Source organism: Poecilia formosa, unplaced genomic scaffold, assembly GCF_000485575.1.
Source record: "Poecilia formosa unplaced genomic scaffold, Poecilia_formosa-5.1.2 Scaffold111, whole genome shotgun sequence".
Classification (NCBI taxonomy): Eukaryota; Metazoa; Chordata; class Actinopteri; order Cyprinodontiformes; family Poeciliidae; genus Poecilia; species Poecilia formosa.
In genome coordinates, this window is record NW_006800050.1 from 965,931 (window position 1) to 990,722 (window position 24,792).

The 24,792-nt window shown below is 41.8% G+C and overlaps 2 protein-coding genes across 3 annotated transcripts in view; both read left to right on the forward strand.

Annotated features, from left to right (window-relative positions):
• LOC103143410 (pre-mRNA-splicing factor ATP-dependent RNA helicase DHX15-like) overlaps nucleotides 1–12,557 on the forward strand; it is a 29,840-nt gene extending 17,283 nt beyond the window's left edge. For both annotated transcript variants that reach the window (XM_007559946.2, XM_016675257.1), the window contains exons 7-14: nucleotides 3,631–3,717; nucleotides 4,125–4,274; nucleotides 4,712–4,820; nucleotides 8,362–8,553; nucleotides 9,642–9,764; nucleotides 10,522–10,712; nucleotides 11,380–11,549; nucleotides 12,000–12,557. In XM_007559946.2, coding sequence (XP_007560008.1) covers nucleotides 3,631–3,717; nucleotides 4,125–4,274; nucleotides 4,712–4,820; nucleotides 8,362–8,553; nucleotides 9,642–9,764; nucleotides 10,522–10,712; nucleotides 11,380–11,549; nucleotides 12,000–12,117 — 1,140 coding nt within the window. In that variant the 3' untranslated portion in view covers nucleotides 12,118–12,557. The remainder of the gene's footprint in view (nucleotides 1–3,630; nucleotides 3,718–4,124; nucleotides 4,275–4,711; nucleotides 4,821–8,361; nucleotides 8,554–9,641; nucleotides 9,765–10,521; nucleotides 10,713–11,379; nucleotides 11,550–11,999) is intronic.
• A 3,115-nt stretch (nucleotides 12,558–15,672) lies between these two features.
• LOC103143411 (pre-mRNA-splicing factor ATP-dependent RNA helicase DHX15-like) lies at nucleotides 15,673–20,176 on the forward strand. Its single transcript, XM_007559947.2, has 5 exons — nucleotides 15,673–16,165; nucleotides 17,254–17,376; nucleotides 18,134–18,324; nucleotides 18,992–19,161; nucleotides 19,612–20,176. Exons 1-5 carry the CDS (start codon nucleotides 15,988–15,990, stop codon nucleotides 19,727–19,729), a joined length of 780 nt encoding a protein of 259 aa, XP_007560009.1. The 5' UTR covers nucleotides 15,673–15,987; the 3' UTR covers nucleotides 19,730–20,176.
• The last annotated feature ends 4,616 nt before the right edge of the window (nucleotides 20,177–24,792 follow it).

Sequence of the window (24,792 nt, forward strand, 5' to 3'; positions counted from 1 at the left end):
TAGTGCTGAGGTAGCCAGACATGTTCAGATTTTGCCTCTGTAGTTTTTAAACAGTGTTACCTAATTTAAAACAATGTGGGTTTTTTTGTTTGTTTGTTTGTTTACATATTGTCTGTGTTTTTACATAACTGGAAATATTTCCAAAAAAAAGCAGATTTGTAGAAATCTTCTTTTAGACGCTTTTCCTGATGTCTCATTAGAAGGACTTTAAACCACAGCAATGATATAACTTACAATTCCAGCGATTTTGAAGCCTTGGTACAACTTTAAAATGGAAATCGGCCCATTCCTTGCTTCAATGTTATGTTTCTATGGGTCACTTGGGGAAAAAATAAATAAAAAATGGTGCCGCTAAAGCCATAAAACTAGACCAAAGTAAATGATCTACCTTTGAACTGAGCAGCTGATGTATTACTTAGTGGATAGCCTTTATGATTGATCGTTATTAAATGTGATAATTTGTCAGGGGGATGCGCTCACATCTCGACAGCCAAGAATTATGCATATAACGGCCAATTTTTATAAGTTTCTGCCCAGCGTTTATTTCCACCTCTTCATTTTCCGCCTTGAATACTAAGGGGGAATGCGCCGTTCGACAGGTGAATTACTCGAGGTCAGAGGCAGAATGATAGGGGGGGAAAGGCTGTCTCTGGCATTAATAACTAAACAGTCAGGCATTCTCAGGCTGCAGAGAAATCCTCACTTAAAAGGTGGGATTTAAAAGTCTCCAAGGCTCTCGGCTTGAAGACAGCTGAAGAGGCACGGCTACAAAGGAAGTGTGTCAAGTGTGCAAAATTGGTTCTGTGGACGTGTATCAGCAAAGACTACACTTGATGTTTGGTTCTGCGCTCGCCGTTTTATGATGAGGACTACCGAGAAAGCGGACGGAAGCCGTCAAACGTCCGCCTGGATAATTTTGTGGTTTGTTTACGCTTCGGTTGCATGTTAGACGACTAAAATCGGCAACATTGTTTTTAATAAGCAGCGGCACCGACGCCAGGGCGTCCTGTTAAAAAAATTGAAGATCTAATCGAGTTTCCTAACCCAGACCGTCTCCGGGGTTATTTATAAAGAAGATTCCCCAGCAGCATCAAAGTTTGCGTGAGAGCAGCAGAAACTGTCTCATCTTCCTTGCCTTCTCCCTCTTACCCCCTGTTTGCATGCATCCCAACAGCTAACAGACTCCGGGTGATGTGACTCATTGGATAATTTTGCTTTGATTCAGCTGTCATTTCCCATGCACATCTTTGCTATAAGGGACGATTGTAGATTTGAAACCGCTACGTGGAACTGGTTCACGATTTTCCCACTGGTCATGTTCTTGGAACCCCAGCAGCTTTTCATCACACTGCTGCTTTTCCTTTCTTGTTCTCCTTCTCGCAACGAAAAAAGATATTGACTTAGCACATTTCCTTCACAGCAAAAACATCCAACGTGCCACTGTTTACCACCGTTGCGGTTTCTTCTTTTAACATTAAAGCAGCAAAGCGCCCTGTCTGGGTTGTGTTGTTTTTTTTAAAGGAAGAAAGCATATTGATGCAGCTCTGTCTTATTTATTTTTAATACTGCATTATCAAATGCAGTTGTAAGATTTTAGATGTTAGAGTTGGGATTATGGCATTCATTAACGACAACAAAATGATGAAATAATTAGTAATTGATGCTGATGAGTCCAGAACCCCTCCATCCATCCATCCATCCAAACATCTGAACACTGACCTCGATGGAAACGCCCACCATAAATTGATGTCAAACTCAACATTTATACCTTAAAATGAATTAAACATTATTTGCAAACACTGGATTTGAGTAAATATGGCAAGAAGAACTTGCGCTGAAGTATGAAAGCATCTATCTGAGTCTTTGTATTGATCTTCTTTACGCCGTTCATCCTTGCTTCTCACTACCTTCTGTTGGATTTTTTGCAGGTTTTGTATTTAAGGCCGGAGCTCAATTGTCAAAGTTATTTAACGGTTAGCTTCTCATTTCTCAGCAGCCATGTTGAGAGACACATCCTGTGGTCACCGAAAAGACGTCGATGCGTTTAAGAAGGATCAATTCATTGGCATCAAGCAGAGAAAATGATGCAGAAACCACTAAAATTGGGTCGAGAGCTCGCCAGCGCATTATTACCAACTGGGAGGATAGCAGGGAACCATTGGCTTTCAGGAAGAAATGCAGTCGGAAGTAAAGCCCCGAATCACCGTGATCGGTGAGCGCTTAAACGTTTGGTGACATCAAATCGAAGGAAAACAACAACGTAACTCAGGGCTATGTGCAGTCGTGAAAGTCAGAACATTTTCACACCACAATGTGAAGGGACCTCAAGTGATTGCAACTGAACAGCTGTGTACCCTTAAGAAATCCACTATTCAGTGGCTAACCAGAGAAAACGGTTACAATTTGTAAGGAAACATAAAGATTGGACTCATGGAAGAAGGTCATGTGGTCTGATGAGTCCAGATGTAAAATGACTTTAAACTTTTAAACTTTAAAGCCTTTTTGAGGCAGAAATATTGAATTTAGATCACTTTACTACCTGAAGAAGAGGAAATATGACAAGTTATATCGTCATTGCGACTTTCTCCAATACTGTCACATCGCAGGTTTTCCCCAACATCATGCAGCCCTGTAGTGAACGCTGCTAATTTCACGATGGAAAAGCACAGAGCTGAACGTGAAGGCTTCAAAAAGGCTTAAAAAAAAATTGTCCAAAAAAAAATGTCCAAACTAAGCTCATAGCAAAGCTTTGCCTCAGCTTGTATTCAAAGTAAAGCTGTCGGTGCCAACATTGCACAGCAGAAATCAAGAGCAAGTCATGAACAGTGAGGTCGGCACAGTTGGTGCATCCCTAGATAGCGGTGCTTCAGATATCAAGAAAGAAATACTTGCTTCACACAAGTCCTCCCTGTGGGGAGAAAAGAGGTATGATAAACGAATAAAATATATATATTGTTTGGTGCTGCATTGTAGAATAAGTGAAATATTTTCTTGGGCCTAAAGAATTGACTTGCAAAAAGGATGTTAGACCTAAAATCTTTTGTCTTGTTACTTAAAACTACAGTGTATTTTATTAGCATTTTATGTGACGGTCAAACAGAAGGAAGTAAAGAAAAGATGGACGGAGTCTGGGGAGAAACCCCAATAAGTCTGAAAAAGATTTGGTTCTTGGATGGAGGTTTATCTTCCAGCAGGTCTCAGACCATATTCATGTGTTGGCCAAGGTGCAGATCTAGTTCTAGTTGAGAATCTGACCAAAAAAAAAAAAAATTGTAAAAAAATAATTATTTTAACTCAGTTATTGTACCATTTCAATCAAAAAGCACAGATATGACATGGCAAAATGTTAGCATTTTCAATGAGTACCAATTATTCTTCAACAGACGATTGAGTACCAAATAGTCGTCTTGTTGTCTTTGGTTGCAGTTTTTATAAAATTAGGGAACGTTTGAGAATTGCAGCTTAATATTCCACGACCAGCCGAAAGCAAAAAGCCCGGCGCTGTTCACCTGATGGAACAGCACCGCATGTACCTGAAGTCAGTCGAGCCAGATCCAACCTCTGAGATCCCATCGGTCTTTCCGGACGCCTCGGGTGGATCATTTAAATCATGTGTCCTCATGTTCGCAGGTCGTCGTGTCAACAAACATCGCCGAGACGTCCCTGACCATCGACGGAGTGGTGTTTGTAATTGATCCCGGATTTGCCAAGCAAAAGGTTAGCTTCCCCTCCTCCCCCCGCCCACCACCCGCCACCCCGCAACTCCTTATCTGCTCCGATCATTTGCGTCTGTTGCCTGAGAATCCTCAGATAAACACAGCAGTGCACAACTGACAGCAGCAAAGATGGAAAAGCCTGTTATTTATTCCCCTGACATTTCACCAGCCTGAAGCCAAGTCATACACTCGGCACAAAACAAGATTATATATTCACCGTGGCGAATTGGGCGCATGTGTCACTCTGCAGCTTTTTGTCATCATCTTGTAGATGCGCTAGATGTTACTTTCTTAATTTTTTCTTTAAAAAAAGAAAAAACAGCGCTACCCCAGTTTAAGCATTTCTGTTTTGTTCCCCCCGCCCCCTGTTAAATAATTTCAAGCCTTTTCTCTCTGTTCCCCTCTCAGGTGTACAACCCACGCATCAGAGTGGAATCCCTTCTGGTCACCGCCATCAGCAAGGCCTCGGCTCAGCAGAGAGCGGGTCGCGCCGGACGGACGCGCCCGGGAAAATGTTTCCGCTTGTACACGGAGAAAGCCTACAGGACAGAAATGCAGGTGAAAAGCGGCGTGGCTTTAAGATGACTGAAATTACACGAAATATAAACTCAAGACGTCTCCTTGCACATGCCATTCTGCAGTTGCCTCGAGCATCTTGTATCCCCCAGAGCGACCTTATAGCTGTAGAGAAATTTGCTCTCACGACTCTTGGATTTCAGGATCCCGATTCTAAATCGCCTTCTTAAGATGTGTTAACAACATGGCCGCGGTGACAAATGAACTTCTAAAACCCAGTTTTCCACTTTCCTCAGGGTAATTCTATCCCATCACTCTTAGTGGCATGGAAATGTTTCTTTTTTTAAATAGCCCTTCAGATGCCCTACGCTCCCTGTTTTCTGTTTAAGCTGACATATGACTGATTCATGAGTAGGTAGTAATCACTGTGTCTGATTCACTTTAAATTGTTCCCTGGGCTTCCTTTCTAAATGGCACAGGACAACACATATCCAGAGATCCTGAGGTCTAATCTTGGCTCCGTGGTGCTGCAGCTGAAGAAACTGGGCATCGACGATCTTGTGCACTTTGACTTCATGGACCCTCCAGGTTAGTTTAAAGACGACACAGATTTTTAAGCAAGAGTCGCCTCGACACATGACTTAACGGGGCATGATTGAGTTGAATCCGTCGGAACAGGAAGATGGATTAAGCTAAACATAAGAATCTGCGGAAAGACTTTAAAATTGCCGTTCAGATCTTGTCCGCCCGATTTGATTAAGCTGGAACAAAGAGGTAGAGAAGGATGCAATTACATGCCACACTTTTCAGATGAATAAAACTGGTTTTGTTAAGCCATGCATCCTGCTCCTTTTACTTTGTGGTTATTCACAACTTTGTTCTAATCTCTCTCGTTCAATCCAGATAAAAAGTTTGTAGCGTGATGTGGCGCAGCGGGAAAGGTTTAAGAACTATGATAGCTCGAACGCTCCCAGAGCCAGCATGCTGCGGTTTTTCATTAGATTCGAGCAATATTTGTATAATACAGAGGACACCAGATAAACACTTTCTTCTCCCAAGCTTTTTAGTTACAATTTTAGATTTATCCTGCCAGCTAAAAGTTGAACCGGACCCAAACAGATGGAATAAGTCTCCACATAGACAGTCCGGCTGTGACGGTCGTGGTCGTGCTTTAGCTTTGGCAAAGTTCCATCTGAAAGCATTTAACAACTTTTCACGTTGTGGTTTTAGTTGCATCTCTCCAGAAATCACTGTCAGCACTTTTTTTTCTCAACAACTTTGATGTCTGCTTCATGCTGCTTCTCTGCACATTATCATTAGCCGAGCCTCTCTCCTATGCGCTTTATCGCATTCTTTAATAAACCAAGAAAGACGTCTGGACTGTGTCTTAAACAGTTTGTGTCTAATTGAGGTATCAGGTGGGTTATTGTATTTTCTAATGTATGTATTTTGAGATCCTCCCGAAGAAACCACCCACCTCTTCCTACCCCTTAACCTCCGTCTCTCCCTCCTCCCTTTTTCTCGCCATAATATAGTTTTCATCTCACCTCTGAGATTAAACCCATCTCTCCCCGTCTACTGTGGCAAACGCCATTTGGAGAATGAAATTGGTTACATCAATAGCAGCACTATCACCTTAGCAATTGCCTTCCCTTTATATTCCTTCAGCGAAACGTGACTGACCTCCAACACCACGCTCGCATTCCTCACAAAAACGCGCAGGTACGCATCAACATACGGGATTGGCCTTGTCGGCGGAGTCTTAACTGGGAACAGTGGGGTGAAGGAAAAGGGGGCAGGATTACCTTTTTATTTATTTGATCCACTCGGGGCAGAAGGTTTCTCCTGAAGCGGCTCCTGCACAGGCTGGTCGCAGGAGCTACTTGGGTGTGGCAGACGAAGTCTGATTTAAGTCTGAGAGTTACTAGACAGGTCTTATAGCATGTATTTACAGTGGATCACTTTTTATATGCTGCGCTGAAGGTCTCTCGCTGGGAAAATGGCCAATATTGACTGAAGGAGTTGATAAATATACTGCATAAACCTTTAGAGATGGGGCTGCATTTTTTTTTTGTTGTTGTCTGCAACTGTTTTTAATAATAATTTTGGTATGTTTTAGTAATGTTTGAAAACTAATTGCTGGATTTGAGTTTTGGTGTTTTTATCATCTAAGCCAGAGAGACCACTGGTTTGTCTTGCTTTTCTTTCAACGGGAAGGAACAGCCCTTCTCTTTTCCTCGTGAATTTCACATGGTTAAGGTATAGCTCAAGTTTGAGTCAGTAAATAACGGTGTCAATTAAAAGAATCCATGACTTGATCAGACGGAATACCTGGTGGCGTTTTAAAATTGAACAAGTTTGGCTTCTTTTTCATATACCGACATTTATGGACGCTCTCATGGAACAAAGAGTGGGGAAAATTGTAAAAAAAAAATAACATTTTCCGTATTACTACCAGTTTTATGTTTTATTTAGCATCATTAATTAAAATTGATCAAGCCAACGATAAATCAAAAGTCCTATCATGATAAGAAAATTTTCACAATATGTGATAAACAATGCAATAAACCTCTACTGTACATATGTGGATTTCTATGCACTTTAGTAGGATTTTTTGCTAATAGGCCAAAAAGTTCAGTTTTGGTCTCGCGTCGTCTTCCGTATGTTTGCCGTGTTGTCACCCTTGTTTCTTATGATGGACTTTTATTTCAGAAAACGGTTCAGTTCTTTGTTCTCCCAGCACTTTGCTGGGCCAAATTCATTTTCCTGGTGACATTTCCAAAATGCGCCTTTCAAAACCGACGTTGGTTCAGTGTACCTTTAGCCTTTTGCCTCATTGATTTCAACCCGGGTTAATACATCGGATTCTCGTGTGTCGAGCCAGTCGATGTTTGCTTTCTGATGAGTTGCGTTACATTTAGATTGAATTTCCACGCTGGTTCATCTTGCTAGCTGTACTTGGAAATCGGATTCTCACCTTTTGTTCAGCCCCCAACACAAGCCATCAGAATGGTAAGTAATCTGGCCGACTTTCACCGTGTGGAGGAGGAGGAAAAAAAAATGTAAAAAGTAGCTTTGATAGACTAAATCAATATTTGTTAATCATAAAAAACCCACCTCCCTGCTGTTTGAAATTGAATTTTTTTTTTTTTTTTTTTAGAAGCACTTGAGAGAAATGAAAGTGAGCAAACACCAGAGTCGGTGTTTGAAGCTAATTTTCAGTTAACATGCAACTGGTCATTAGGCGTCAGCTCTGAGGAGCCAAAGGTCAATAATTGCATCTGGAGGAAAAATCTTTTAACCAAACGGTGGAAGCCTTTTGTGTTTAAGCATTAAGTAGAAAGTTCCCCTGTAATTACATTAGTTGTTTGGGATTGCCAGAGTGTAGGATGAAAAATGAGCTCTGCCATGATTGCTTCTCTGCAAACGCCGCTGTCGAACGTAACTCTGGCCATCGCATAACGGGAGCCATCTCATTCTGATTCACCTCATGCATCTGGCTGCCAAATCTGCCAACTGCTTCCATTTTAGTGTTTGTTTCGTTTCTTAAAAGGCATTTGTCTTCTATTAAAGCTCAAAGTACAACAGTTGATGGAAGTGTTTTCTCTGTTCCCGGTCCTTTGAGGGGCAGGTTTAGTTCTTCAAAAAAAGAAAAAAGAAAAAAAAAAAGCATTCTGCTTCTCCAGACACTGACAGATGGGATTCTTTCGATTTAAAAGTAAAATAAAAACTGTGAAACTTTATTAACTGACTCACATTATGAACTACATAATTGGGACTAATAAAATAATATAAAAAAACCCCACATTTTTCTTTTGTTTAATTGGACTGTCAACCAGTTAACGCTAGATAGAACAAATGCATATCACGTCATTTGCTGTAACATTTAGAAAGAAACACACATTTTAGCTTTCACATGTTGGCAATATATGTGCTTGCACTCGTGATAGTTTTAATCATATCCGCCATATTTTCGTTTGAAAGTCGATTCAAATTGCACTCTTCAGGTAACGGCGCGATGAAAAGAATGACAGTTTTGCAAATTGTCTGCATCTGCCACCTGTGTGCTTCCCGCCTGTGGGGGTCGGAGCACTTTAACAGCCCGTCGCTCCCACTCTGTCCTCCCCAGCCCCGGAGACCCTGATGCGAGCGCTGGAGCTGCTGAACTACCTGGCAGCGCTCAACGACAACGGCGACCTGACCGAGCTGGGCTCCATGATGGCGGAGTTCCCCCTGGACCCGCAGCTCGCCAAGATGGTCATCGCCAGCTGCGAATTCAACTGCTCCAACGAGATCCTCTCCATCACCGCCATGCTGTCAGGTAATGCCCGGAGATGGCCCGTCGTGTGAGGAGAGGCTAGACTGACCCAGAGAGCTCAGAGGACATGTGCAGGGCTGCTTTCAGGTCCAGATTCCCAAAACAGTAATAAACGTTTATACCAAGACTGGAACTGGAACACCAGCTAACGTTTACCTTGCCTAGAAAAGTTAAAAACTGTTATTGGACTTGTTCAGCTAGAAGCAATACTATTATTATGTCCCTCTTATATTGTAGCTCTCAAAAATGGCAAAAACCCAAAAATGAATGCAAAATTTTGATTGTTTCAACTCCACTTCCTGGTTGTTTAAGGCCACTTAGAATACATGCCATGTGTGCCTTCAGAACTTAACTACGAGGCAAGTGGAGTAAAAAGTCAGTAGCGTCAGCTGTTTGCGAGCAAGAAGGGTGGTGGTGGGGGGGGGGAATAAATGTCTGTACAAAATGTATAGGTGTAGCTGGAGCAGCACTAGCACGCTACGGCAGTAATTGCACTTCAGGCTTGCCAAAGCAGAATGCTGCTCATTGAGATGAATCTTGACGCCTTTGAAGGGAGCGTGAGGGTCTTTGAGAGCGGGGAAATGGATTTAACTAGCTGTTTGGACGTGGTGTGCACTTAAAGCAGCTGTTTCAGGATGGAAGGTTTTTGCTGAGTTCATTAAAGCAAGCAGCAGAAGCTCACCTGAGAACGCCGCCGCCGCCGCCACAGCAGTCGACCGTGAGGCTCAATAAACACAGCTTTTATCCATTAAAGGCACAATCAAGCACGTTCGATGTTAAGCAGGCCAGGAGCAAATTGACGGAGGGTAAAGGGCAGAACCAGACAGCCCCACTGAGTCAGTTCTGTTAGATTGTGCGCTTGTTTGGACTGGTTGTCAGATGTTAGCTGTAGCTCGTCTAAAACCAGGCTTACTGTGGAGGAGGACGGAGAATCCCATCGTCCTTCCTTCTCTTAGACCCTCCTCTCCCGTTCACCCGTAAAACTCTTGGCAATGCAACTGTGCCTCGTTTGAGGCCTTGTTCTTCCCTCTGTTGGATTTGCTTAACTTATCCCTGTGGGTGGCTGGGGGGCCCATACCAACCTTGTTTAGTCCCACAGTGCTTCGTTCGACCCACGGAGGCCAAGAAGGTGGCCGATGATGCCAAGATGCGCTTTGCCCACATCGACGGAGACCACATGACGTTACTCAACGTTTACCATGCCTTTAAGCAGAGTAAGTTATGTGTTTATTTTTCTGTGTTACACTCATTTACGTGAGAATGCATCGTATTATTGAAAAGTTCGCAAAGGTTACCAGGTGGATCAGCGGTTGGTCAATGTCATTGTCCCCTGTTCGATTCCTGGGGCATTTGCTGTGTGTCTTCTCTCTCTTCCTGTCTAGTTACAAATGAATAAATCCACAAAAACCTTTAAAAACCATATTATATAGATTAATTGCATACAAGCTGATGTTTTTAAGACTTTATTTCTGTATATTGCGATGATTTTTCTGCTTACTGCTAATGAAAACATTACATTATAGATCAGACCAATTTTAATACATAAACAAAGAGTATGTTTAATACTTCTTTAAAGGTTCCCACATTCATTAAAAACTCATTAAAATGCATATTCTAATGTATTGAAAATGGCGATGTATATTTCAATAAAACCATAGTATCAACTAACTGTGGTCCTTGGGTTAGTGAAGGAGTCTTTAAATAAATGGATGATATTGCCCGTATCAGTGATTGGCCATTTTGGTAAATATGATCAAAATGGAGATGATACTTACAGTCGGCAGACATTTTTTAAAAAAATAGCATCTGGTATTCACATTTTGAGGAGAGTTTGAGGTTTTAATAACACGCAAATCAGAGATACAAAATAATTCAAATAAATTAACCGCAGATTAACTTCTCGGTAATATTAAAATTTGAGCCTAACCTGCTTAATGCTTCTCCAAATCCCTCTCCGCCACTTTGTCACAGACCACGAGTCCACCCAGTGGTGCTACGATAACTTTGTGAACTACCGCTCGCTGATGTCGGCGGACAACGTCCGGCAGCAGCTGTCGAGGATCATGGATCGCTTCAGCCTGCCAAGAAACAGCGGCGATTTCAACAGCAGAGACTATTATCTCAACATCCGACAAGCGCTGGTCACCGGCTTCTTCATGCAGGTCGGCGATCAGTCTGGTGGAGCTGCTATCGTATTTAGGCTAAAAGTATTCATTTGTTGCTCCCTGAAGCTCACCCTTTTTGAGGTCGGTCCTTCGAAAAACAGGTTTTTCATATTCGCAGAACACAGCGTGGAGCTACAAGCACACACACACACACACACACACACCCCCACACACACACACACACACACACATTTAGCGCCGTTTTGTTTTAACCACATAACAAGAAATCCTATTAATTTGTCTCTTACTCAGGGATACAAATGGTGGCTTTGCAAGAAGCCATTTTCAGGGCCACGTGAAACAAGCAACCTGACAAGTTGAATTATGGTTCTAATATTGAAATATTTGTCAACATTAACCTTTATCTCGGAGACAAATTTGCAGCTCATGTTCAAGGGTTCACAGTGTTTGGTTATCACATCTTTGTTTGGAAAGGCCTTTATTGAGACTGATTGCCTTGTTTAATCACGACCGCCACAGAGGCTGGACCAAGTGGCTGCAGGGTGGGTGGTGGTGGTGGGATTAGTCGTTTGAGGGCTTAAAAATAGGTTTCAAGCACTTGCTCTTTTTCCAACCATGCGGGTCAACAATAAAGACATTTTTAAAAAAGTGTCATTTCAATTTGTTTGGATGTTTCCTTCATAATTGTCTGTTCTGCGAATAGGTTGCTCACCTTGAGCGCACCGGCCATTACCTGACGGCAAAGGACAACCAGGTGGTGCAGCTGCACCCCTCCACTGTGCTGGACCACAAACCTGAGTGGGTGCTCTACAACGAGTTCGTCCTCACCACCAAGAACTACATCCGCACCTGCACAGACGTCAAGCCCGAGTGGTGAGTTTCAGATCGCTTGTAAATATGTCACTGTTCTGCTCTGTTCATGTTGAGTTCTGATAACTTGTAAATTGAAGCATGAAGTTTTTGTTTTTTGATCCTTGTATCGTTTTCATCCTATCTCACTGTATCGATATGAATAAGTTTGCAAGGTGCTGCATACCTTATAAAAAAAAAAAAACGACTGAAAAATATGACAACAAATGTGATCCAAACTAACAAGCCAGTCACACCGGCGCGTCTTTCTGAGCAACCAGCTAACCTGAAACAACCCTTTTAGCTGTTTCTGTTCCCCCTGTGTGACCTCGTACAATTACGTTCCAAATTTGTTGCGCTTGCTCCAGCAGTCGCCTCGTGAATATGGAAGAACGTAATTTATTTATTTTTTTTCTCCCCTACAAGAAAACACGGGAGACAATTTGGTGACTGTTGACTTGCCTTCTTTTCCAGGCTGGTGAAAATTGCCCCGCAGTACTACGAGATGAGTAACTTCCCTCAGTGTGAAGCAAAAAGACAGTTGGAGCATATTATTGCAAAACTCTCATCCAAGGAATACACTCAGTACTAAGGAGGCCTGCGAGTGCTGCGGCAGTACAGAGTATAAATGCGAACTCGTTTCAGTGTTCTTTGTCTTTTTAATTCCCACGAAGGACACTGTGTGACGGTTTTTTTATTTTTTATTTTTTTTTCCCCTTCACTGCACCAAATGCATTCTCATGATTCATCAACTGTGGGATATTTATTTACTGGACCTTTTTCTTTTTTTAAGCATCATTGCAAACAGGCTAAATAGGTTTAGAAATATCTTGTCATCAGAAAATGAAACATTCTGTCTGATGCATGATACTTGATGTGAATTTCAACATCCCATTGTTTATTGCTACTTTAGCGGCATTAATGTATTAAGAGTGGCTTTTGATCAGATGTAATTAAACGGCATTTTGATGTAATGTTCATCTCATTTCCCGTCAGCTGTTCCCGTTTAATAAAAAATGCATTTGTAATAACTCTCTCTCTCTGTCATCATTACAATTAAAGCGTAATCTGCACATGAACTTCTCATTCGCTCGCTCAGATCCATTCACTTCCCGACCTGTGAAAGCCAGCCCGTTTTTCCTGCCTCTTTGGGGACGTGGGGTATTGATGGCTCGAGAAACAGTTGGAGTTGAGGAGGAATGTTAATTGCAAATGTTTCAGAACAAGATCGGTGTGAAAATCCCTGCTGTGCCAGATCCTGTTCAGGCTGCGCTGCTTTGGGCCGGCGCCTCTTGGACGTGGAAGGTAAAGGCGTCGGGTTGAGAGAATCATAATTTGCTCTGTTTTCTATTCAGGAAGAAAGAAAATATGTTTAGTAGTTGATAGTGAAAGTTGGATGTCTGTTGCCTTGTATAGCAAATGGAAAAGCTCATTGGTCTATAAATTAGTCAGAATTGAATGCTCTGGCAGCTTTCGGAAGATCATTTATTTATTGTGTTTATCAGGTTAACAAGATGCATAGAGTTTGATTGAAGCATTTTCCAAGTCTGGATGGCTGTGGGGAAAAAAAAAAAAAAACGACTGAAAAATATGACAATTATGGAAAAATGCTTTCATTTCCAGACATTCTTTATCCTAGTCGCTAAAACTTGCACCCATCCTTCCTTTCTTTTTTCAGACCTCAATTAAAATCTGCTGCAAATTTATGACAGCATTTTATGTTTGTGCTTTAAAAATTGGTCAAAGTCATTGCAAATCCTAGTGGTACGAAGAATGTGACTTGGGAGTGTAATAGTATTCTGCAATGTAGTTTAAGTCCTTTACTCCAAAGGCTAATATCTGAGAGATATTTTGTTTTGAATTTATTCTACAGGCAAATGCAGTTAGAATGTAATAGATCTGTGATTTCTTCTTTTAAAAAAGGCATTTCTCTCTTTTTTCTGTTTTTACATCCACTGTCCACTGATGAACTAAGAATAAAGCAAGAAAATGAACAAGTAAGCATTTTTACAACACCTCCGTAGCGTCTGGATGTAGCCAGGCGGAGACACCAGACCCTGCATTGGGACTGTTTTTTTTTTTTTAAATTAAGTCTGCAGATTCTGTAATGTGCCACGTCAGGAAGCAACCACGTGTGCTCCAATGTTTTTGACTGTTGGGGAAACGGGTTTCTGAGCGGTCGGCCTTTTGCTCGGGAACACACGGAGCGACACAAAAAGTCTCCGTCTGACTAATCAGGCCAATAGAAAAGCCATTAGACTGAGCTGATCTGGAAATTATATGGGATTGATCCCGAGGTAAGAACAGTTTTTCATGCTCGGTACTTCCGATTGATTCACGCTGCCATAATTACAAATGAAAATCATTATGTCTCCAAGCTGTATTTTCTCCAGTGTCTGATGCGAGCGCCGCGATTACGGCCTGTATGAATGAGTACACGCAGACATCCTTGTCAACACCTATTAATACTGGATAATTAATATTAATAAAATGGTATTTGCATGTATTTTTTTTTTCCAAAGCTATTAAAAGTGTGAAGGTTATTCGAGGCCAAGGATGTAATTTATTTGACCCTACAGCTGCTCTACATCAATACTCGCAGTCCTAGCTACAGACTAGNTTAAAAGAATCCATGACTTGATCAGACGGAATACCTGGTGGCGTTTTAAAATTGAACAAGTTTGGCTTCTTTTTCATATACCGACATTTATGGACGCTCTCATGGAACAAAGAGTGGGGAAAATTGTAAAAAAAAAATAACATTTTCCGTATTACTACCAGTTTTATGTTTTATTTAGCATCATTAATTAAAATTGATCAAGCCAACGATAAATCAAAATTCCTATCATGATAAGAAAATTTTCACAATACGTGATAAATAATGCAATAAACCTCTACTGTACATATGTGGATTTCTATGCACTTTGGTAGGATTTTTGCTAATAGGCCAAAAAGTTCAGTTTTGGTCTCGCGTCGTCTTCCGTATGTTTGCCGTGTTGTCACCCTTGTTTCTTATGATGGACTTTTATTTCAGAAAACGGTTCAGTTCTTTGTTCTCCCAGCAATTCATTCAAAATTCATTTTCCTGGTGACATTTCCAAAATGCGCCTTTCAAAACCGACGTTGGTTCAGTGTACCTTTAGCCTTTTGCCTCATTGATTTCAACCCGGGTTAATACATCGGATTCTCGTGTGTCGAGCCAGTTGATGTTTGCTTTCTGATGAGTTGCGTTACATTTAGATTGAATTTCCACGCTGGTTCATCTTGCTAGCTGTACTTGGAAATCGGATTCTCACCTTTTGTTCAGCCCCCAACACAAGCCATCAGAATGGTAAGTAATCTGGCCGACTTTCACCGTGTGGAGGAGGAGGAAAAAAAAATGTAAAAAGTAGCTTTGATAGACTAAATCAATATTTGTTAATCATAAAAAACCCACCTCCCTGCTGTTTGAAATTGAATTTTTTTTTTTTTTTTTTTAGAAGCACTTGAGAGAAATGAAAGTGAGCAAACACCAGAGTCGGTGTTTGAAGCTAATTTTCAGTTAACATGCAACTGGTCATTAGGCGTCAGCTCTGAGGAGCCAAAGGTCAATAATTGCATCTGGAGGAAAAATCTTTTAACCAAACGGTGGAAGCCTTTTGTGTTTAAGCATTAAGTAGAAAGTTCCCCTGTAATTACATTAGTTGTTTGGGATTGCCAGAGTGTAGGATGAAAAATGAGCTCTGCCATGATTGCTTCTCTGCAAACGCCGCTGTCGAACGTAACTCTGGCCATCGCATAACGGGAGCCATCTCATTCTGATTCACCTCATGCATCTGGCTGCCAAATCTGCCAACTGCTTCCATTTTAGTGTTTGTTTCGTTTCTTAAAAGGCATTTGTCTTCTATTAAAGCTCAAAGTACAACAGTTGATGGAAGTGTTTTCTCTGTTCCCGGTCCTTTGAGGGGCAGGTTTAGTTCTTCAAAAAAAGAAAAAAGAAAAAAAAAAAGCATTCTGCTTCTCCAGACACTGACAGATGGGATTCTTTCGATTTAAAAGTAAAATAAAAACTGTGAAACTTTATTAACTGACTCACATTATGAACTACATAATTGGGACTAATAAAATAATATAAAAAAACCCCACATTTTTCTTTTGTTTAATTGGACTGTCAACCAGTTAACGCTAGATAGAACAAATGCATATCACGTCATTTGCTGTAACATTTAGAAAGAAACACACATTTTAGCTTTCACATGTTGGCAATATATGTGCTTGCACTCGTGATAGTTTTAATCATATCCGCCATATTTTTGTTTGAAAGTCAACTCAAATTGCACTCTTCAGGTAACGGCGCGATGAAAAGAATGACAGTTTTGCAAATTGTCTGCATCTGCCACCTGTGTGCTTCCCGCCTGTGGGGGTCGGAGCACTTTAACAGCCCGTCGCTCCCACTCTGTCCTCCCCAGCCCCGGAGACCCTGATGCGAGCGCTGGAGCTGCTGAACTACCTGGCAGCGCTCAACGACAACGGCGACCTGACCGAGCTGGGCTCCATGATGGCGGAGTTCCCCCTGGACCCGCAGCTCGCCAAGATGGTCATCGCCAGCTGCGAATTCAACTGCTCCAACGAGATCCTCTCCATCACCGCCATGCTGTCAGGTAATGCCCGGAGATGGCCCGTCGTGTGAGGAGAGGCTAGACTGACCCAGAGAGCTCAGAGGACATGTGCAGGGCTGCTTTCAGGTCCAGATTCCCAAAACAGTAATAAACGTTTATACCAAGACTGGAACTGGAACACCAGCTAACGTTTACCTTGCCTAGAAAAGTTAAAAACTGTTATTGGACTTGTTCAGCTAGAAGCAATACTATTATTATGTCCCTCTTATATTGTAGCTCTCAAAAATGGCAAAAACCCAAAAATGAATGCAAAATTTTGATTGTTTCAACTCCACTTCCTGGTTGTTTAAGGCCACTTAGAATACATGCCATGTGTGCCTTCAGAACTTAACTACGAGGCAAGTGGAGTAAAAAGTCAGTAGCGTCAGCTGTTTGCGAGCAAGAAGGGTGGTGGTGGGGGGGGGGAATAAATGTCTGTACAAAATGTATAGGTGTAGCTGGAGCAGCACTAGCACGCTACGGCAGTAATTGCACTTCAGGCTTGCCAAAGCAGAATGCTGCTCATTGAGATGAATCTTGACGCCTTTGAAGGGAGCGTGAGGGTCTTTGAGAGCGGGGAAATGGATTTAACTAGCTGTTTGGACGTGGTGTGCACTTAAAGCAGCTGTTTCAGGATGGAAGGTTTTTGCTGAGTTCATTAAAGCAAGCAGCAGAAGCTCACCTGAGAACGCCGCCGCCGCCGCCACAGCAGTCGACCGTGAGGCTCAATAAACACAGCTTTTATCCATTAAAGGCACAATCAAGCACGTTCGATGTTAAGCAGGCCAGGAGCAAATTGACGGAGGGTAAAGGGCAGAACCAGACAGCCCCACTGAGTCAGTTCTGTTAGATTGTGCGCTTGTTTGGACTGGTTGTCAGATGTTAGCTGTAGCTCGTCTAAAACCAGGCTTACTGTGGAGGAGGACGGAGAATCCCATCGTCCTTCCTTCTCTTAGACCCTCCTCTCCCGTTCACCCGTAAAACTCTTGGCAATGCAACTGTGCCTCGTTTGAGGCCTTGTTCTTCCCTCTGTTGGATTTGCTTAACTTATCCCTGTGGGTGGCTGGGGGGCCCATACCAACCTTGTTTAGTCCCACAGTGCTTCGTTCGACCCACGGAGGCCAAGAAGGTGGCCGATGATGCCAAGATGCGCTTTGCCCACATCGACGGAGACCACATGACGTTACTCAACGTTTACCATGCCTTTAAGCAGAGTAAGTTATGTGTTTATTTTTCTGTGTTACACTCATTTACGTGAGAATGCATCGTATTATTGAAAAGTTCGCAAAGGTTACCAGGTGGATCAGCGGTTGGTCAATGTCATTGTCCCCTGTTCGATTCCTGGGGCATTTGCTGTGTGTCTTCTCTCTCTTCCTGTCTAGTTACAAATGAATAAATCCACAAAAACCTTTAAAAACCATATTATATAGATTAATTGCATACAAGCTGATGTTTTTAAGACTTTATTTCTGTATATTGCGATGATTTTTCTGCTTACTGCTAATGAAAACATTACATTATAGATCAGACCAATTTTAATACATAAACAAAGAGTATGTTTAATACTTCTTTAAAGGTTCCCACATTCATTAAAATCTCATTAAAATGCATATTCTAATTTATTGAGAATGGCGATGTATATTTCAATAAAACCATAGTATCAACAAACTGTGGTCCTTTGGTTAGTGAAGGAGTCTTTAAATAAATGGATGATATTGCCCTCATCAGTGATTGGCCATTTTGGTAAATATGATCAAAATGGAGATGATACTTACAGTCGGCAGACATTTTTTAAAAAAATAGCATCTGGTATTCACATTTTGAGGAGAGTTTGAGGTTTTAATAACACGCAAATCAGAGATACAAAATAATTCAAATAAATTAACCGCAGATTAACTTCTCGGTAATATTAAAATTTGAGCCTAACCTGCTTAATGCTTCTCCAAATCCCTCTCCGCCACTTTGTCACAGACCACGAGTCCACCCAGTGGTGCTACGATAACTTTGTGAACTACCGCTCGCTGATGTCGGCGGACAACGTCCGGCAGCAGCTGTCGAGGATCATGGATCGCTTCAGCCTGCCAAGAAACAGCGGCGATTTCAACAGCAGAGACTATTATCTCAACATCCGACAAGCGCTGGTCACCGGCTTCTTCATGCAGGTCGGCGATCAGTCTGGTGGAGCTGCTATCGTATTTAGGCTAAAAGTATTCATTTGTTGCTCCCTGAAGCTCACCCTTTTTGAGGTCGGTCCTTCGAAAAACAGGTTTTTCATATTCGCAGAACACAGCGTGGAGCTACAAGCACACACACACACACACACACACACCCCCACACACACACACACACACACACATTTAGCGCCGTTTTGTTTTAACCACATAACAAGAAATCCTATTAATTTGTCTCTTACTCAGGGATACAAATGGTGGCTTTGCAAGAAGCCATTTTCAGGGCCACGTGAAACAAGCAACCTGACAAGTTGAATTATGGTTCTAATATTGAAATATTTGTCAACATTAACCTTTATCTCGGAGACAAATTTGCAGCTCATGTTCAAGGGTTCACAGTGTTTGGTTATCACATCTTTGTTTGGAAAGGCCTTTATTGAGACTGATTGCCTTGTTTAATCACGACCGCCACAGAGGCTGGACCAAGTGGCTGCAGGGTGGGTGGTGGTGGTGGGATTAGTCGTTTGAGGGCTTAAAAATAGGTTTCAAGCACTTGCTCTTTTTCCAACCATGCGGGTCAACAATAAAGACATTTTTAAAAAAGTGTCATTTCAATTTGTTTGGATGTTTCCTTCATAATTGTCTGTTCTGCGAATAGGTTGCTCACCTTGAGCGCACCGGCCATTACCTGACGGCAAAGGACAACCAGGTGGTGCAGCTGCACCCCTCCACTGTGCTGGACCACAAACCTGAGTGGGTGCTCTACAACGAGTTCGTCCTCACCACCAAGAACTACATCCGCACCTGCACAGACGTCAAGCCCGAGTGGTGAGTTTCAGATCGCTTGTAAATATGTCACTGTTCTGCTCTGTTCATGTTGAGTTCTGATAACTTGTAAATTGAAGCATGAAGTTTTTGTTTTTTGATCCTTGTATCGTTTTCATCCTATCTCACTGTATCGATATGAATAAGTTTGCAAGGTGCTGCATACCTTATAAAAAAAAAAAAACGACTGAAAAATATGACAACAAATGTGATCCAAACTAACAAGCCAGTCACACCGGCGCGTCTTTCTGAGCAACCAGCTAACCTGAAACAACCCTTTTAGCTGTTTCTGTTCCCCCTGTGTGACCTCGTACAATTACGTTCCAAATTTGTTGCGCTTGCTCCAGCAGTCGCCTCGTGAATATGGAAGAACGTAATTTATTTATTTTTTTTCTCCCCTACAAGAAAACACGGGAGACAATTTGGTGACTGTTGACTTGCCTTCTTTTCCAGGCTGGTGAAAATTGCCCCGCAGTACTACGAGATGAGTAACTTCCCTCAGTGTGAAGCAAAAAGACAGTTGGAGCATATTATTGCAAAACTCTCATCCAAGGAATACACTCAGTACTAAGAAGGCCTGCGTGTGCTGCGGCAGTACAGAGTATAAATGCGAACTCGTTTCAGTGTTCTTTGTCTTTTTAATTCCCACGAAGGACACATTGTGACTGTTTTTTTTTTTTTTTGTTTGTTTGTTTGTTTTCCCTTCACTGCACCAAATGCTTTCTCATGATTCATCAACTGTGGGATATTTATTTACTGGACCTTTTTCTTTTTTTAAGCATCATTGCAAACAGGCTAAATAGGTTTAGAAATATCTTGTCATCAGAAAATGAAAAATTCTGTCTGATGCATGATACTTGATGTGAATTTCAACATCCCATTGTTTATTGCTACTTTAGCGGCATTAATGTATTAAGAGTGGCTTTTGATCAGATGTAATTAAACGGCATTTTGATGTAATGTTCATCTCATTTCCCGTCAGCTGTTCCCGTTTAATAAAAAATGCATTTGTAATAACTCTCTCTCTCTGTCATCATTACAATTAAAGCGTAATCTGCACATGAACTTCTCATTCGCTCGCTCAGATCCATTCACTTCCCGACCTGTGAAAGCCAGCCCGTTTTCCCTGCCTCTTTGGGGACGTTAAATCTTCTTACGTGGGGTATTGATAGCTCGAGAAACAGTTGGAGTTGAGGAGGAATGTTAATTGCAAATGTTTCAGAACAAGATCGGTGTGAAAATCCCTGCTGTGCCAGATCCTGTTCAGGCTGCGCTGCTTTGGGCCGGCGCCTCTTGGACGTGGAAGGTAAAGGCGTCGGGTTGAGAGAATCATAATTTGCTCTGTTTTCTATTCAGGAAGAAAGAAAATATGTTTAGTAGTTGATAGTGAAAGTTGGATGTCTGTTGCCTTGTATAGCAAATGGAAAAGCTCATTGGTCTATAAATTAGTCAGAATTGAATGCTCTGGCAGCTTTCGGAAGATCATTTATTTATTGTGTTTATCAGGTTAACAAGATGCATAGAGTTTGATTGAAGCATTTTCCAAGTCTGGATGGCTGTGGGGAAAAAAAAAAAAAAACGACTGAAAAATATGACAATTATGGAAAAATGCTTTCATTTCCAGACATTCTTTATCCTAGTCGCTAAAACTTGCACCCATCCTTCCTTTCTTTTTTCAGACCTCAATTAAAATCTGCTGCAAATTTATGACAGCATTTTATGTTTGTGCTTTAAAAATTGGTCAAAGTCATTGCAAATCCTAGTGGTACGAAGAATGTGACTTGGGAGTGTAATAGTATTCTGCAATGTAGTTTAAGTCCTTTACTCCAAAGGCTAATATCTGAGAGATATTTTGTTTTGAATTTATTCTACAGGCAAATGCAGTTAGAATGTAATAGATCTGTGATTTCTTCTTTTAAAAAAGGCATTTCTCTCTTTTTTCTGTTTTTACATCCACTGTCCACTGATGAACTAAGAATAAAGCAAGAAAATGAACAAGTAAGCATTTTTACAACACCTCCGTAGCGTCTGGATGTAGCCAGGCGGAGACACCAGACCCTGCATTGGGACTGTTTTTTTTTGTTTTTTTGTTTTTTAAATTAAGTCTGTAGATTCTGTAATGTGCCACGTCAGCAAGCAACCAAGTGTGCTCCGATGTTTTTGACTGTTGGGGAAACGGGTTTCTGAGCGGTCGGCCTTTTGCTCGGGAACACACGGAGCGACACAAAAAGTCTCCGTCTGACTAATCAGGCCAATAGAAAAGCCATTAGACTGAGCTGATCTGGAAATTATATGGGATTGATCCCGAGGTAAGAACACTTTTTCATGCTCGGTACTTCCGATTGATTCACGCTGCCATAATTACAAATGAAAATCATTATGTCTCCAAGCTGTATTTTCTCCAGTGTCTGATGCGAGCGCCGCGATTACGGCCTGTATGAATGAGTACACGCAGACATCCTTGTCAACACCTATTAATACTGGATAATTAATATTAATAAAATGGTATTTGCATGTATTTTTTTTTCAAAGCTATTAAAAGTGTGAAGGTTATTCGAGGCCAAGGATGTAATTTATTTGACCCTACAGCTGCTCTACATCAATACTCGCAGTCCTAGCTACAGACTAGAGACAGCTTTTTATGTTTTATGTTTTGATAGCACAGTCAGTGCCTTGCAAAAGTGTTAAAAAAAAAACAACCCCAGACCTTTAAAGCTTCAATACATTTGATGTCAGATAGACACAAATGAGTGCACACTTCTAAAGGGGAAAGAAGGAGGAAACATGCTCTTCAAAATGTTCTACAATTATTCTAGGGATGGAGGTATCTGCTTTCTATTCAGCCCCGCGGGTTAATACTTTGAGAATCACGTTTCATGGCAATCTCAGCAGTAAGTACTCCGAAGAGCGACTCCATCGGCTTTTGACATCAAAATAGTAAAATTTTTACCAACTTTTCTGTGAGGCAGTTTTTTGAAATGTTGCCTCAGATTCATTTGAATTTAGGTCTGGACTTCGAATGAGGTGTTCTTCCCATTTTAGCACTAGCTGAATGGTTTTGGTTACTAATCTACAAGACGTGGAACTTCCACCACAATGTACAGTTTCTCTGCAACCTCTAACATTGAATCTCACCTTCCTGAGCTCTGTGCCACTCTGCTAGGGTAACTATAGGTCTCTAGTTGTTTCTCTGACTGATCCCCTCCCTGCCTGGTATCTCAGTTAAGGTGGATGACCATGTGTTGGTTGGTTTCCCGTTGTCCCTAGGTTTTTCCATTCTCAAATAATGGATTAAACATGATTGGTGAGATGTTGAAAGCTTGGGATATTGTTTTATCCTTTATCCAACGTCATGTGTAAGAAGAGCTGAGTATAAAAACTTTGCAAAAAAAAGAAAGAAAAAGAAGTAAGACCGAAAACCGTATACTTTTCATTTAAGTCCAAAAGTACGCACCGCTTTTGGTTGGCGCGTACCTTTGGTTGGTTTGGCCTATGTCGCATGACATCCCAAAAACACGTGTTGTACGGGGTTTCCATACTCTTGCAAGGCGCTGTAACTCACCGAAAGTCGCAAACACAAACAAAAAGAAACAAGAAAACAAAAAACAACAACAACAAAAAAAGCAAGGCAGGTATTGTTCGGCGTCATTCCAAACAGCGTGAATCACCAGCTCGCTGCAGCTCAATCTCCTGCCACCCACAGAGTCCTGGATGGTGCCTCATCATCATTTGAGACCGTGGGGTAGAGAAAGTTTATTGCAAAACACCTCAGCATTTCTGGAAATCCATCCACCCACTCATTCCTCCTCCTCCTTCTCCTCCTCCTCCCATCCCACGCCGGTCCTTCACCCCCAAACAGCACCACGACAGGTGTCTTATCTCCATCGCGCAGCACAAGCACAGCCAATCTTCCAGGAAGACGGCGGCTGGAATGTGACAAATCCATCTGTCCTGGTTTGAATTTGTATGCTAATTTGAAGTAATAGCCCCTTTGGTGACAGTGCAAGGGAACAATTCAATCACGCCATCTATGACAGTTGCGTCCTGGGCCTTCTCTGTGATACGGGAGTATATGCACGCAATGTCTGGGTTAGGCTTGATAGATTGGTTATGTAGGTGCGCGGTGGCATGTAGACTGCATGTTTAAAAACCGGCTGCCAGTTGGAGATGAATCACGCAACGACTAAAGACACCTGTGCAAAAATGAGCAGCTACTACCGTCTGGAGAACAAAACAAAACAAAAAAAAAGAGAGAGAGAAGAAAAAAAAAAGGGAAACAATGTTTGATTTGAAGCTATTTATTTCCTAGCTAATCTTCTGGATTGGCAGCCGTCCTTAGCTCTCGTTCTCACTGCAATTTTTACCGCTGCTGCCTCCCTCCTGAGATACGTGCGGTGCCCCCACAAAAAAAGATCACGCCAGCACAATTGTGAACGTTGTCGGGCTGAATTATCTCTCGCTGTTGATTTGATTCAGAGGGAAGCTTTTAAGTGTCACTGGGCAGGAGAGGGGAGCCGGCTAAAGAAGGAGCTGAGAAGATACAAGAAAAAAAAAAAAAAAAATAAAATAAGGGCGCGAGCACATTTATGGCTCTCTGTAATCTTTAAATTAATCTGCAGCTCGGGAAAAGATTATGGTTGATGGTGACAGATAAGGCTAAAGAAGAAGCCTCTCTACATTCTTGATTCAATCGTTCCTTTTCTTTTCCCCTCAAAATACATTTCATTACGATGACACATAATAATCACCGTAGCTGTCGGTGAAAGATCAAAATCTCCCTAAACTCTCTTTTTTAATTTTCAAACGCACAGGGATGTATTTTAGCACAAGTTGACCCTCTTAGCAGTGAGCTTGGCCACGACAAGAAGCATATTCCCCCCCTCCATCTTTCCTAGCATCTCTGCTGCTGCGGGGAATACCCAGACAATTTCCGGATCCGGCTCAGTGCCCGTTGACCAGGCTTCAAACGGGTGCCGATCGTGCGCGGGGAACGCATTCGATCAAACCAGGAGGGCAGCAGACGTTGACCGATGAGTCGACAGGACTCGCCCATCTAACTGTAGGGGTTTGCATCAAGATAAATGGCGTCGGTGAAAGACAGCTCTCCAAATGAGGCCTGTTGGCTGCGATTGTGCTAAGCAGCTCGGAGAAAATGAAGGATTTTCTCCACGGTCAGCAGAGCTGCGTGGGGAGAACAAGGAGTTCCATCATGGGTTGGTTTAATTCTGAAGAAGAAGAAGGAGAAGAAGAAGAAGAAGAAACATTCTTCCTTTCGAGACGTTCTGGGCGAAGGGGGTCATTTGTAATATTCCACACGCGTCGATTTCAGCCATGTTTACGAGAACATTTAGAATGTTTAAAACATGCAACGTGTGAAAATATCAGAACATTATAAAAACATGACATCTAGTCTGACTGGATTCAGCAGTTATCTAATAAAATGAAATTATGATGAAATGAAAATGGTAACGCTCACAGGAATCAAACGGCAAAGCAGCATCCAGGAGCATTAGTCAGATGTTATTGATTATTTGATCATTGGGTTTTTGTGTCCGATTTTACAGCTGAAACTCTATTTACGTATCCAAGTTTAAAAAAAAAAAAGTTTTGCTAGTTTGTTCCTCGTGTACATTT

Bases quoted from the DNA above. Each gene is read 5' to 3' on its own strand.
- LOC103143411 (XM_007559947.2), top strand. From the start codon at position 15,988: ATGCGAGCGCTGGAGCTGCTGAACTACCTGGCAGCGCTCAACGACAAC. The intron at 16,166-17,253 runs GTAATGCCCGGA...AACCTTGTTTAG, and splicing joins CATCACCGCCATGCTGTCAG to TCCCACAGTGCTTCGTTCGA. The intron at 18,325-18,991 runs GTCGGCGATCAG...TTCTGCGAATAG, and splicing joins TCACCGGCTTCTTCATGCAG to GTTGCTCACCTTGAGCGCAC.